The sequence below is a fragment of the Centruroides sculpturatus genome, unplaced genomic scaffold (genome assembly GCF_000671375.1).
Source record: "Centruroides sculpturatus isolate CEXI.00-Female unplaced genomic scaffold, Cexi_2.0 scaffold183, whole genome shotgun sequence".
Lineage (NCBI taxonomy): Eukaryota > Metazoa > Arthropoda > Arachnida > Scorpiones > Buthidae > Centruroides > Centruroides sculpturatus.
The window spans coordinates 68,880-82,934 of NW_019384387.1; the positions used below are offsets into that span (position 1 = coordinate 68,880).

The 14,055-nt window shown below is 35.1% G+C and overlaps 1 protein-coding gene across 4 annotated transcripts in view; it reads right to left on the minus strand.

Moving 5' to 3' along the window:
- The window catches only part of LOC111618111 (paired box protein Pax-5-like), a 96,821-nt gene that overhangs the window by 20,389 nt on the left and 62,377 nt on the right, over positions 1–14,055 (minus strand). For 3 of the 4 annotated variants that reach the window (XM_023359557.1, XM_023359556.1, XM_023359558.1), the window contains exons 3-4: positions 9,559–9,656; positions 9,028–9,286 (exon numbers count right to left, since the gene is read on the minus strand). In XM_023359557.1, coding sequence (XP_023215325.1) covers positions 9,028–9,286; positions 9,559–9,656 — 357 coding nt within the window. Of the gene's footprint in view, positions 1–12; positions 157–853; positions 983–3,925; positions 4,043–9,027; positions 9,287–9,558; positions 9,657–14,055 lie in introns of all 4 variants that reach the window. The other variant, XM_023359559.1, reaches the window with a different exon arrangement.

The window sequence follows — 14,055 nt, forward strand, 5'->3', positions numbered from 1 at the left end:
TGACGTCACAACCAGACACTTTTGGTTCTCTCCCCCGTTGTTGGCGGATTAGCTAGCAACGTTCGGATGATTTGTAGTTCGGACTGAGACTTGATGATGTCAGGCCCGGATTGGTAGTTGCAGGACGCCCACTCGTGCCGTAGTAGTAAGAAGGATCTGAAATTTAAAATGAGATCCTCAGTTACGTTTGTAGCCATTGGGTGATGCGTGATTGTTAAAATGGGTTAAGTCAAATGGCCTTTTCTACAACGATTGCTTAAGTTATATTAAATTATTCTTAAGTTATCATATACTAAAATATATTTTCTTGTGTTTTACTAAGAACGAACTTAATTCTTTAATATTAAGTACATTTATGAAGTGTAAATATAGTAGCGGCATATTTAGACCCGTTTCTTTAAAAATTTCGCATTTTAATTTAAAATTTTTGATCAGATTTATTTATAACTATATCAGTAAGTGGTATAAATTAATATTTATACCTCTTATTGATATATTTATTATTTTTAAATAAAAAAAAACTAAGACGAATTTCATATGTACATATAAGACGGAAGATTAAGTTCGATTCCCGTAAAATTTCGTTTCGTAGATGAAATTTTATCGAAAATAAATGTAAAAAACTAAATTTCAGATTTAAAAAAAACGCTTAATTTAACATCCGATAAACTTTAAAGACGTGCAATTAGCGTATCGTTAATAGCACATCAAATTCTCATCTTCTATCTTCTCTTTAGTAATTAATAGTAATTAACTTGATTAAAATATGTGCAAGGCACACTTCTCAACACGTTCTTTACCTTACAAACTACATAAAGACAGAGTAACAGGATGAATATTCACCAATACATACTGATGATCCCACCAGAACCATATCCATAAGCTCCGTATGCAGCTGCTGATGAATATTGGCTGTATGGAGTGGTGTAAGTATATTCTGTACCAGGAACTCCTGTAACAGTGGGCCCTGCTACTGCCGTTCCTGCAACTGTAGAAGGGAACGAGAACATCATCAATAACCTTTTACATCATCATTTTTTTCTACTCAAACCGATCATTAAATAGTCTAGTTCTATTCAACGACGAGCGGATGTAGACTTTTATTGTTTAAATTTTATTCAAAGAGTCGTTTTTTCTTGATAACTAAATGATTATTTTTTTTAATATAAATTTATACAATAAAAACACTAGAGATGTTCTTTAGAGAATTACACGTAATTAAGATTTAATTTCGCTTCCCAAACCAGTTTTAAGTGAAAGGTTTTATTTTTATTTATAAACCTCTGCTGTAGACTAAGGCCTGGAATTATGAGTCTATGGTTTAAGGCCTCGTATTTTTACATGAGGCGTTATTTGATGGAGAGAAAGGGCTTTTTTATAGGGTCACAATAAGACTAAGTAGGTAAGGAGTACCTATAATCAGCCCTTAAATACTTATGCACGTTCTGATTTACTAACTTAAAGATTAAATTTATTAAGCTGTTTCTAAGAAAATTTTCTCTTTAAAACCGGTATTAATGTATTAAAAATCACCTTCAGACGTTAAATTTTTAATAAAATATGAATAATTAAGCATAAATTTACTTAAAAAATTACTGCTTTAACTCGTGTTAATTAATACAGAAAAGTACGCATTATACGTTCGATTTATCTGTAAAATTTGTGTATAAAAATCACAAGGATTTAATTACCAGGTCTAGATTTATCGTTAGAGAACCTACACTTGTCTAGACTGTCACACACATCTGAAGAAAACCATTAGGAACCACCAATAAATGAGCCCAAAGGGATAAGAGAAAACAAAGTAGGAAAATTAGAAGAAGAGAGAAAAAAGAAAAAAAAATAAGTTCGAATTATTTATAATCGTTCGTTTTACCTTACAATTCAAGAGACTAAACAGTAAATATAGCATTATTTTTGTTTTTGTTAGCAAAGTCAACAAAAACATCTGGCAGGATAAAGTAACAATAAGATAATAAAGATACGCCTATGGTATGTAAGAGAATGGAAAGAAGAAGATACAGGGGATGAATTCGTTCCTTGAAGCATGTTTAAAAAAAGAAAAATAATAAAGAAAAAAAAAATATATATATATATATATATATTCAGTTAAAAGTATTGTTACATACAAGGAAGTCCTTTGTTCTTTAAAAAATCCGTAAAAACTATTGTTGACAACATGAGAAGTTAAAATGAGCTACTGATATAGAAGTCAGATGTTTTGTAGCAAGTTTCTCGCCGTCCTCTACTCCACCCACACAACTCCTTCTTCATTATGAAGGCGCCTGTTGTTCTGTTGCCAGTTTCGAACCCTGCAATCGTCGTAATAAAGACCTTCTAGTGTTATAACGTTACTGGTTAGTTGCCAGAAACTTTATCGCTAAGTCATCGGAGTACACGTCTATTTGTCTGGCGGTGATACAAGAGTCTGTCTTGATGGATTGTTTCCATGTCATCCTCATATTTCAACAGCGAGATCTGGCGGACGTTATTTAAACTTACGCCAACTCACTTGGCAAAGTGTACAAGAGAAGTTTATAAGGGAGAGAGAGGGGTGTTTTAGAACGCGTATAGATTGATTAGTAAGGCATGCTTGGTATCATCCGTCTTGTCTGACTGATCTCGATTCCAGATTAAATAATCTGGCACACGAGTTTTTTACTCGACCCCCCCTTTGCAGATTTATTTCTCGGATTCTCAGACGTGATATATATTGTTGTAAGTGAAACGCCATCCTAGGAACGTGATGGAATTCCAACCTTTTGCAATACACGTCGGCGAAAAGAGGGTTGTTCCCGATGACATCCGAAAAGATAGTCCATTAAGATTATAACAGGGATGATACTTTTAAAAATAATTTGAATGCCTCTTTGTCAAAAGGGGCATTGCGGTAAGTTACCGCTGTTAACTTTCATCTGTGATGTATCTTGCGTTATTTTATTTGAAAATTAGTTTAAGTTTTTAATAAACTTTTTTCCCAGTTTTGAGCATAGGAAGAGGAGGATGAGAAGAAGAAGAATATTAAAAAACAAAAGAAAACAATATATATATATATATGCGCTGTAGTGATAAGTCACTTGCCTGGGTACTGTCCGTAGGTACCTAAGGTGGTGCCGTACGTGTTGACAGCATTAAGTGCTGGGCCTTGGACGGGTTGCAAGATGGTCAGGCACGAAGAAGACGTGGGGGTCTCAGCCATTGCCGGAGATGGTGTACTAGTCACGTCACTATTGCCTACTGGGAAATCATGCGGGACGTCACATGCTGACGTATTTCATGCAGTACAACATTGTACAATTTAAAGCAATACACAATTAAGCATTATCTGTAGTTGCTCTGTAATGATTTTATAAGAAACTTTCCCTTTCTTTTTAGTACAAAAATCTTCCAAATTACACTCATAAAAAGTACATATTTATATTTTACAAACTTTAAGCAAGGTTTAAAAATAATTTAAAAATAAAATAAAATAAATTAAATTTATTTAATACGTCACGCAAGCATACATTTCTTCCAACATCAGCATTATCGAATGCCAACATTAACATATTCATAGCATAGAAAATGCGACAAGCTCAAAATAAAATTGAATTCTTTTAATTTTAATAATTACAGAACAACTACATTAAAAAATATTCTTAATTTAAAAAATATTATTATGCAAAATTAATTTAAAAAGAAAAAAACATTAGCAGAATAATCAATAATAAATTCATGTTAGATAATTATATAATAAACATGCTGAATGGAATTAAATAAACGAATAAAGCAGAGATTAGATTAATAATAAGCACACAGACCAGCTTAACCATCACCACAGCGCTTTATTTATTATTTTTTTAAAATAGAAATTATTCCTCCACCCATGCTGTTTCCATCATTTTTTTCCTTCCTATTTTCCTTTAAAAATGTTCATTAAAAATACCTGTTTGATAATGGTGAACATCGGAACCTGTATCTAAAATGGTTCCTAGGGTGTTCACCATGGGAACTTTAACCTCCTGCATACTGATAGGTGTGAGCGGTGTCAAGGAGCCACTACCTATACAAAAAAATCAGCAGAAAAACTCTTTAAAAAATATATATATTTATATATAGAGAGATAGAGGGCATAAATATTGTTATAACTTAAAAGAAAGAAAGAAAGAAAAAAACACTAATTTTTATCATTTTTATCCGCTCTACTGCATCCCCGTGATGAGTCATAGTTTCTAAAGATGGATGTAACATTTTCTAAAGGTATGATCGGTCATATGTGACCGCTTATTGCCAATTTTTCCCTTTTTTTTAAGCCCTCATATTATTGAGGAAGTCGGTAAAATGTGCCATCGTTTTAGATTGGTTTTAGCTTTTTCTGCTGTTGTATAATAATAGATATTGTTAATTACAATTAAAACGTTAATTGTACTTAACAATCTCGTTAAGACGTTAATTACAGTTAAGCTAAATTGTAATTAACATTTAAAAAACAAAAAAAAATTGTATATTCTAGTTTCGTTGAAATGTCCATTTCCGTTTTGTTTAATCGTAATTGATGATATGGTTTAAACTGTTAATTACAATTAAATTATATTGTAATTAACATTTTAACTTTTATTTTTTAAATTGTCAATTACAGTTCAGTTAAAATGTTAATTTCAGTTAAGGTTTAATTCTAATTAAACTGTTAATTACAATTAAACAATTGTAATTAACAATTTAATAATAAAAATGTTTTTAAATCGTCGATTGCAATTCTGTTAAACTCTTAATTATAAATGAACAAAATTATAATTTTGTTAATCGCAATTTAGTTTAACTGCAATTAACATCTGTCGTTAATTATTATTAAGTAGAAACTGATCGTTTATGAAATTGCAGATTTAAAGCTGTTGGAAATTAATAATTCAAGATCGGAATAACCTGCAATTTAACATTTTTAATTCAACATTTTTATCATTTATTCAGTTCAATTTAATTCAACATTTTTATAATTAATATCACGTGAAAGCAAGGTGTTTTATATTTAATATCGAGCGATTTTTGATGCAAAAATCTAAGAAAAATTTGTTTAAAATGTCGATAATCCTGTTAAGATGTCTCTTACTCAGTTAAGAAAATACTTATATACTCATATTTTCGTGTTAGTAACCTCTTAAGATTCTTGACCAGGGACATTTTAACTATTAGGAACACTACGCACATGCCTAGGGTCGAAAAAAGGGAGCCTTTCAGCCGGGGAGTATATAGTAACTACCACAGCAGGGTCCAGGCTGTTAGCTAAAGTGGGTGAAGGATTGAGGTGCCAAAGGAGGCTCGAAATATTGGAAAGCTTAAGGGGAATACGGTCCTATTCTCGATCCTGTTTCAGGCATCTCAAAGGACAAAAATCCTAGGGTAAAATTCGAATTCATCCATCTTCTCACTACCGAAAATAAAATAAAAAGATAGCTGCCATATCACGAGCAGAGAGAGCGAAAGAGAGAGAGCATCACCTGCCTAAATTACTAAACGCATTACGAATGTTTCCTGTCGGGGAGTTCTCCATAAAAAGACTCAATCCGTGTTTACCGAGATTCCCAGATAAGAGACTGGCAACAAAACACTCCAGAGAAATACACTCGAGGGAGTGCTGTCTTGCGACAACCTCGTTGTAGTTGGACAATTGTAGCGACACTTCCTGTCTCTAATCACAATCGGAGTGCCGCTAATAACATTGATTGTCGCACAAGACAAGAGAAGAAGGAAGGAGGAACCAAAAAGAAGAAAAAGAAGAAGAAGAAAAAAAAAAAAAAGAAAGAATCGGCTTCATCGACTGTCTTTCCAACAACCAGGAGAAGCAGCCTTTTGGGGTGGAGAAGGAGAAGAGGAGGAGAAGGAGGAGGAGGGAGAAATTCCTCGTAGTCACCCTTTAACGGCGAAAACCATCTCCATAGGAAAACAACGTTACATTAAGTGACATACAGCCTCTCGGAGAATGGGGGGAATGAAACATTCCTGCTACTTCTTCCAGTTTGTTTCTGAATGCATCCTTTAGTCGACGGGATGTCTTCTTGTTTTTTTTCCTCTTTTCGTGCCATCAACTACAAACTTTTCAGCTATTCCCGTCTCTCTGGGGGGCCATGTTGGTTCCTTCTTTCCTAATTGACAGATGGAAGAATAGCTACTCCCTCTTCTGAAGTCGAATAAAAGGGTTGCTAAGGGTCATAACCTTGATGGATAATAAATGTTTTGGTGAAGAAGCAACCGGGAGGAGAGTTAACTTTCTCACTCTTCATCACACCCGCTGAGAGCTACGCCACGATAACGCCTCGACGAATAGGCGGAATGTTAAACCCAAAATCGATTCGGTAAATAAAATTACGAACAGTTGCTTCCAGTGTTCATTCTTAAACCCCCCTCCCCCGATTAAAACGTCTTCCATTTTTAAAATATGGAGACTTTAATCCACGAATCAAGACTAGAAACAGATTTATACACAAAGGAAGCGCTTCTATAAGCTGTGTTAATGAAAACGAACTCAAAAATTAGATAAAATTACTAAAAAAAAATTTCGAAATTATTCAGGAAAACGCATTAAAATTCGATTTACAAATAAAATAAAAAAAAATCCCCTTTAAACTTATCGATAATCTTAATCTTTCGCTAACAGAACGAGATAAAGTATAGAACGAACGAGTAACCAATAATTTAAATAACGAGTAAATGAGACGAGGCGATTTTAAGTATTTAAAAGAAAAAGAAGAAGGGGAAGGAAGAAGAAGAAGAAGAAGAAGAAAAAAAAAAAAAAAACGAGACGGAAGTAGATCGAAGTTCGGTTTGTGTAGTGTGTGTAGAGTACGAGCGCGTGTATGTGCGTGTGTGTATATATATGTGTGTGTGCGCGCGCGTGTGTGTGTGTGGCGGGTGTTGAAAAATCTTCAACGAAGTATAAAACTCAATTTGTTACTTGACTGGTTAGCTTTGTTGAAATTCAGCATCTGTTTGAACGTATTAGTTACGGCTGGGTGAACCTGCTATCACTATCCGACCAGCAGTCTGCCATATTAGATAGGACTAGCTAACGGTACCAATAAATTATCAAGTTTCTACTCCACTTTTTACTACTTTACACATCCAGCTACTCTTAGTGCATTTTGACAGAGGACTGTATATAAATCTGTAGTGTACGCTTCTGCTTCGGTGTGTAAATGGAATTTCTGTGTATGTGCAGTTTGGGAACAATCCCACTTGGTGAAATGTCGTCGCCGTGACACCTTTCTGTCCCCACAATTAACCTTTTGACGAAATGGTGATAGACTGTTAAGGAAGGTTCTCCTACTCTCCCCCCCCCCTTTTTTTTTAAGGGGAAGGTTTTAGGGATGTTGTTGTTTGAGGCGTAGAGATGATACGTAGATGATGGTTTACGTCATTTTTATAAGATTTGAGGAGTTTTTAAATGATACTTACGAGAGGCCTGGATTTGAGGGGGATTTTAAACCTTGTGGTGGTATCTTTCTGTTCCCATAATTAACCTTTTATGGTGATAAACTGTTAAGGAATGTTCTCTTCTTTTTCTTTTAGGGAGGAGGTTTTTAGTGGTGTTTTTTGCGTGTTTGAAGTGTAGAGATGATACGTAGACGATAGTTTATAGGGTTTAGCGAGGCTAAGAAAGACCTAGGCTTGGAAGAATTTTATAGGCGAAAGGAACATTTAAGCTTGTTGGCGATTTCTTTCTATCCCCACAATTAATCTTTTCATGAAATGATCCCCTCCATTTTTAGGGATGTTGTTTGCGTGTTTGAGGTTTAGGGATACGTCGACAGTGTGTCGTGCTTTAATTGTTGTTTAGATCATTTTTATGGGATTTAGAGGATTTGTAATGAGGTTTAAGATCGGTTATAAAATCCTCCCCAAATCTATTTGAAGCATTTTAAAAATTAAGAAAGAAAAAAAAAACCTTATAAGCTTGTTGATGATATCTTATAACCTTTTGACCTTTGATTATAAACTGTTAAGGAATGTCACCCCCTTTTTTACAGGGAAGTTTTAGGAAAATTGTTTAGAGTGTAATGATGATACGTGAAGGAAATGTAATGCTTTAATGACACTTTAGATAATTTTTTATAAGGTTTAAGGTAGGATAAGTTTAACTTTGTAAGGATTTTAAGGTTGTTTTAAAGAAGCAAAACCTTTCTGTTCTTATAATTAACTTGACGAAACGGTGTTAAAGTGTTAAGGAATGTTGCTCTTTTTTAAAGAGAGTTTTTAAGGGATTTGTTTGAGTGTAGGGATGGCACGTGAATGGAGTATCATGGCTAATTTTAATAGTGTTTAAGATAGATTAAAATGTTTTAAGATAAACTTTACGATAGGATAAAAGGATCTAAGGTTTTTAAGGATGATGTAAGGTTGGAGGTTAGAATCGCAGTAGGCTAGATAGAGAGCTTAAGAGGGTTGAAGAAAGATTAAAGAAGCATTCAGAAAAAAATAAATGATTTTTTTCAGGATATAAACCTTATTAGAGAATAGAAAAATAGGTATATTGGGGTAAGAATGAGATTAAAAGTTGAAAAATAATTTTAAGCTCATTTATAGGATATTTAGAATAGAAATATAAAAGATATAGAAACAATTAAGGAGTAAAAAGGTGAAGAGAATATTTTATTATTCTCTAAAAAAGTAGACATAAATTGCATTGAAAAACCCATGTTTGAAAATATAATATTTCGAAGTATTAAAAAAGAGAAAAAATAGGATTTTTATATAAATTCTGCAGCTATAAAAGGTTTCTTTTATAAAAGGAAAATGGTATTTTTAAACTTATAAAAGGCATTGGATACAGAAACGACATCCCTCCAACCCAAAACTCGCAAACAAACGTCAAAATCTCCTAAGAGACCTTGAGAATCCGATCCTCGAAGGACGTCTTTTTTTCCACGTATAGGATTTTCCACCCCCTTTAACAAATAAATAAATAAAATATATATATATATATATAAGCGCGCAGTTGGCATCCCAACTGAATTCTGCACCATTCTCCATAACGTGCTCGGGTTCGAAACTCACCTAACGGAGGCGAATAGACGGCCGACGATTGGACTTGTGACGTCATAGATGTCATGGTGGCCTCATAAGGTGTGATCTCTTGTTTAACATGCTCGTTGGATGCTGTGGCCGTAGTCACCACCGGTGTGAATGCCTGTTCGGGAAACTGTTGGAGGCTGTAGGGTGTACCCGCTGATACAGCAGCTGTAGCAGTACCCAAATCTGGAACCATTGCTGTGGTTTTAAGTTCCTCCTGTTTCGGCCATTTAGGCCACATTTGCTACAAAATAAAAGGATTTAACAACGTCAGAACGTAACAGAAAGAGAGGAGGGTTTTTTTTTTTTTGTAATTTTATTAAGTGTCGTGACAGGAGGGTTTTCTTTAATTCTATTAATTACACCACCTTTTATTAAGTATCTCGACACTCTGGAGTCGTATTGTGACCGTTTTTTTTAAAGTTTTACACCCGTTCTAGCGTCAATTGCCCGTGTTTTCTTTCACGAGGAGGTGGTAAAGTTATGAGATTTACTTAGACAAAATGTGCAACTCACATTTGTATAGAGCTGGTCTCCATTGTACTGCGTCCTCTGTCGTTTGTTATCGTCGTCGTGAATAGAATGGTCACCATTCAAATCTCGACCGTCATTGGCTGAAAGAAGACAGACGGGAGGAGTTACATTCCTCTGATTGACAGATCGAAGAGGCGAAGTCGTTCTATTGCTACACTTCTTTTATTTATTTATTTATTTAAACCGACAGTCAATGATTAAATTATGATTAAAATAGCATAATTTTATATCGTTAAAATATACAAAAAAAAGAAAAGGTGATTTAATATTTTAAAATTTAACAAAATGGGGTTAAATTAGGATAAAGAGCAAGGCATTTCTAGTGTTTTGAAATGAGAAAAGCACGGTTTAAAATTATTAAAAACACTTCCTGACCTGTTTAAGTTTTAGTGTAAGCTTGTATTCGTTTAGTTTAATGATGTTTATCTATGAAAATTCGCTGACCAGAAGTGTATACCCCATCAAAGCATACAACGTTGTAGAGATTAGAAGGAGAGTGGGGTTGTCGGAGCTGTTTAAACCACAATGAGTGTAATGGGTAACAAGGCAGACCCAATCCCAAGCGATTATATCTACCAGTAGGAACACATTCAATCTGTTGTTGAATAATTGGAAAGATTAGCTTACGTATGAGAAACAGATGGGGACAAAGAGGGGGGATCTTCCCTTCTATGTTATCTCGGCACCAAGTGCATCAACCCTCAACAACTCCAATTAAGTTCCAACCGATCAATAAGCGAACTTTAACGATTATTAATTTAATTATCCGATCTAGTTTAGTAAAAATTTCCATTAGTGATAAGAGAATTGAGCAATTGCTTATAGGAGGCCTTCAATTATAGAGGCCTTTATAAGTAAATTATTTTTACAGAAAGGTCTCCGAAATTTATTAGCATCTTTCTTAAAGGGTTTCTACACAAAGATAAGACGATTGTTTAGCTATTTTTAAGGGTTTATCTTAGTTATCCGAAGGCTCTCGGGTTTCTTCCAGCAAAGGTTTCTATATATGTAACTTTAAAAAGAAAAAAAAAAGTAAAATTTACTAAAGTTTTTATCTTAAAATCGCTTGTAGATATAGCAGCTATATTTAAGGGTACAGAGGGTCTAGAAATTTGCCCATGGAAGCTTTTATTGTAAAGATCTAAGCTATTTAACATGAAAAATACAGGGGTTAGATTTGATCTCGTTATTATAAAGAGGTTTATTATAAGATAGGCGAAATCTCTGGACTAAACATCCCCCTTCCGAGGTAGAAAGTGCTGTTTAATCAGAAAGTTTAGCGAAACGAAAGAGATGCTTAATAACTGCATCTATTTTTACGAAGTAAAAAAGGGGTCTATATTTGTTTACGATGACGTTTTATGAGAAGAGTTCCTTTAATGACATGCATTATCACTCCGTTCCATGCGACAGAACCCCAGCTATGAGATGGCAGACATCCTCCTGGCAAGGAGCCTGATACCACCGTAAATAAAAACCATTCTGTTTAAGTTCATCGCTAATTGACGACATGCTAAGTCCGACATGACATCAACTACCGATTTAGTTCTTAGCAAGTCGCTGACATTGGTATTGCAAGCACGAAGGCTCAGGTATGCCTGGCAGCCGTCTTTGCATTACCAACAATCAATATGGATGAACAAGCTCGCCCGATAGAATGTCATTTTGTGATGTCATTAACGTCACTAGATCTATCTATCCCTGCTGTACTTCTTTTTCCACACGTATTGCATTACCCAGCAGGAATGGTTAAACATCTGCACGAAAATTGCTCTCCTTAACATTACAAAATATCACCTTCTCTAAGAGGAACTTCGGGGGTTATTAATTAATATTTTTGTAAATTTTCTAGTGTTTAATGTGTAGTAAATGCTCTCCCATCGCGTGGTTTCCGATAGGGAAAGTGTTTAGTTGAGTGGTGCTGAAATTCGCTCTACCTCATCTTTTTTTTTTTGGATTTTTACGAAGGAGGAGAGCGCATTTGGGGATGGAGCTCGTTAAAATGCGGTTATGGATAAGTTAAAGAGGAGAAATTACAGAAAACAAGTGATGGCTGCGATGTGTGCTGGAGTGGAACGATCACAATGCAGCAGCTGTCTATTGACTCGTCCCAAGAGATGCCAATGGTTCTTATCGAAGCGACCCACTGGCCTTGTAATTACAACACTTTCCTATCGGCCAACGAAAGGTTATCGAGAGCGGGGAAACACCAATCATCGTCACACAATTGATGAAAGCCTTACCCTCTTATATAATACAGATAGAGCCTTTCCAAGTGCGGATAGTAAAGTGCAACAAAAATATAAAAAAAATACAGGCTTTCTATTGAAAATCCGTACGTACAGCTTCTGTTATCTTCATCTAAATCTGTTTTTCTTTTTATTTTTTCGTAATTAAAAGGCTCTGCATGTGTTTAATTAACGCTCTCACTTTGTATAAATTCAAAGCCTTAATTAGTATCTTCGTTTAAATTAAACATTTAACCTGAATTAACCGGTTGTAATCCTGTAATTTTGGCTACGAAATCTTTAATGTGGCTATTTCCCTTCAGGCTTTGATGAGCCTGAAGGCGTACGGACGTAAGAATTTTATCGTTGGAAAAGACTTTTATAATTCTATTAAATTAAGGAAATTTACGAGAGTAAATATTATAGAATCTGATTTTTTTAAAGTATGGAAGGCCTAAAAAGGCTTATTAAATGGGAATAAACACATTAAAAGCTGTATAAGTTGGGGTTAGATGAGGCATTGTATTACGAATAGAGCAATAGTTTTAGCTCTACACAACGGATAGAAGTTAGTGTTATTAAGGCTTAAGAAGGCTTTAAATTAGCAATAAGATATATAAAAATGAAATTAGATCTTCCGTTTCCCGTTTCAGAAGCCTCCCGATGAATAATTTGATATAAAATTAAGGCTACAATAAATAATATAACAGTCATTCTAACTTAAAATCTAGATAAAACCCTGTTACGAAGCATATAAATAACATTACCTCAATATAGCGTTGGTGAAAGAGGAGGAAAAGCAATGTAAAACCCTCGAAATAATGTTGTAATCATAAACAATTATCTAGCAACATTTAAAAAATAAAAATGGAGTCAGAAAGGAAGAAGTTTAACATCCGAATACGTCACGTGCATCCGTTGTCACATCAACACATGTTATTCTCCATGTTGTCTTAAGGAATGTGACAGTTAAACGGCATCCCCTCTTCATTCGTAGAAAGGGAACCGCCAGATACAAACAACAACCTCCTTTGTGAGGCCAATTTTAAAAAATATTACACATTTTTTAGGGACTAACATGTTGTACTAATTTATACACCATGTTTTTTTTTTAGGTATGTTTACAAAGGAGAGAAGACGACGTATCTTTAGTTGAGAGGCGCATTAATGAGTTTCTATGGATCGATTTGGCTCAATCACGATTCTAATCTTTGTGGTTCCACTTAAATCAGGCATCAACCAAGCCAAAAATTAGCTGAAGAATAAAAGGTATGCTGATAGAACCACTAGACAGCCAATTTCTCGGCTGGAAAGCTACGAGTCAATGGCTGCCTTCCTTCGTCATGGCCGGTCGATTTTTTGAATCCCTAGGATTAGGGGGGAAGTTTTTGTTGCACGAACATTCTCCCTAGACTTAGGGAAAATACCGTACTTTATTTCATCACTTTGTTGTGGCCAACCGAGGGATTTTTTCGTCTTTTGTCGTCCATACCATTCGATACGTCTTCCAGCCGTGAAATCAAAGATGGCGGCTCGATAATCTCCACGACTACCCCGTTTTGTTTCATAACGTAAAGAAGGACACACGAACTTTGATATTTGGCGATTCTAGAATGTGTTGCCTGTTAATTTATATTGGAAGTGGGAGCCAGAAACCAAACTTTGTCCTCTCCCAAAAGTTGCTATCCGCGGGGAGAGAAAGAGAGAGAGAGAGAGAGAGAGAGAGAGAGATGTATACTATTCATTGACTTCCTTCCAAACGGGTGATTGTGTGCGATCGCTCATCTGTATCGAGTCCTGACCGTGGGATCGTCCACCAACTGGGTCTTCAGTAGAAAGGACCTCAATGCTATAGCCTCAGTGGTCTACAGAGGGCCTGTCAACGACAAGCGAGTTATAGGTCTATAGAGAAATGGTAAGGTTGAGTCCCTGGATGCCCTCTACTTCTGTATCTTGTAGTAACAATACATGTTGGATCTCCCGTTAAGAGAAAAGTGGTCAAAGAACAGGAAAACAAACGTACTGCATTGGCAAGATACGTTGTTTTTAGTTTGCTAGAGTTCAGTTTTGAAGAAGAGGGGGGGAACCCAAAAAAATTGGCTGTCAACTTGCCAGCAAATGTTTTCCTGCATGAAATATCGCTTTATGTTCGCTTTTGCGCCTTTTATATATGGCCTTTGTTATTAATGGTGTAAACACGCGCGCGAAAATTTCGACGTTAATTGAGTTTTAAATCGCTTTACAAGCTTAA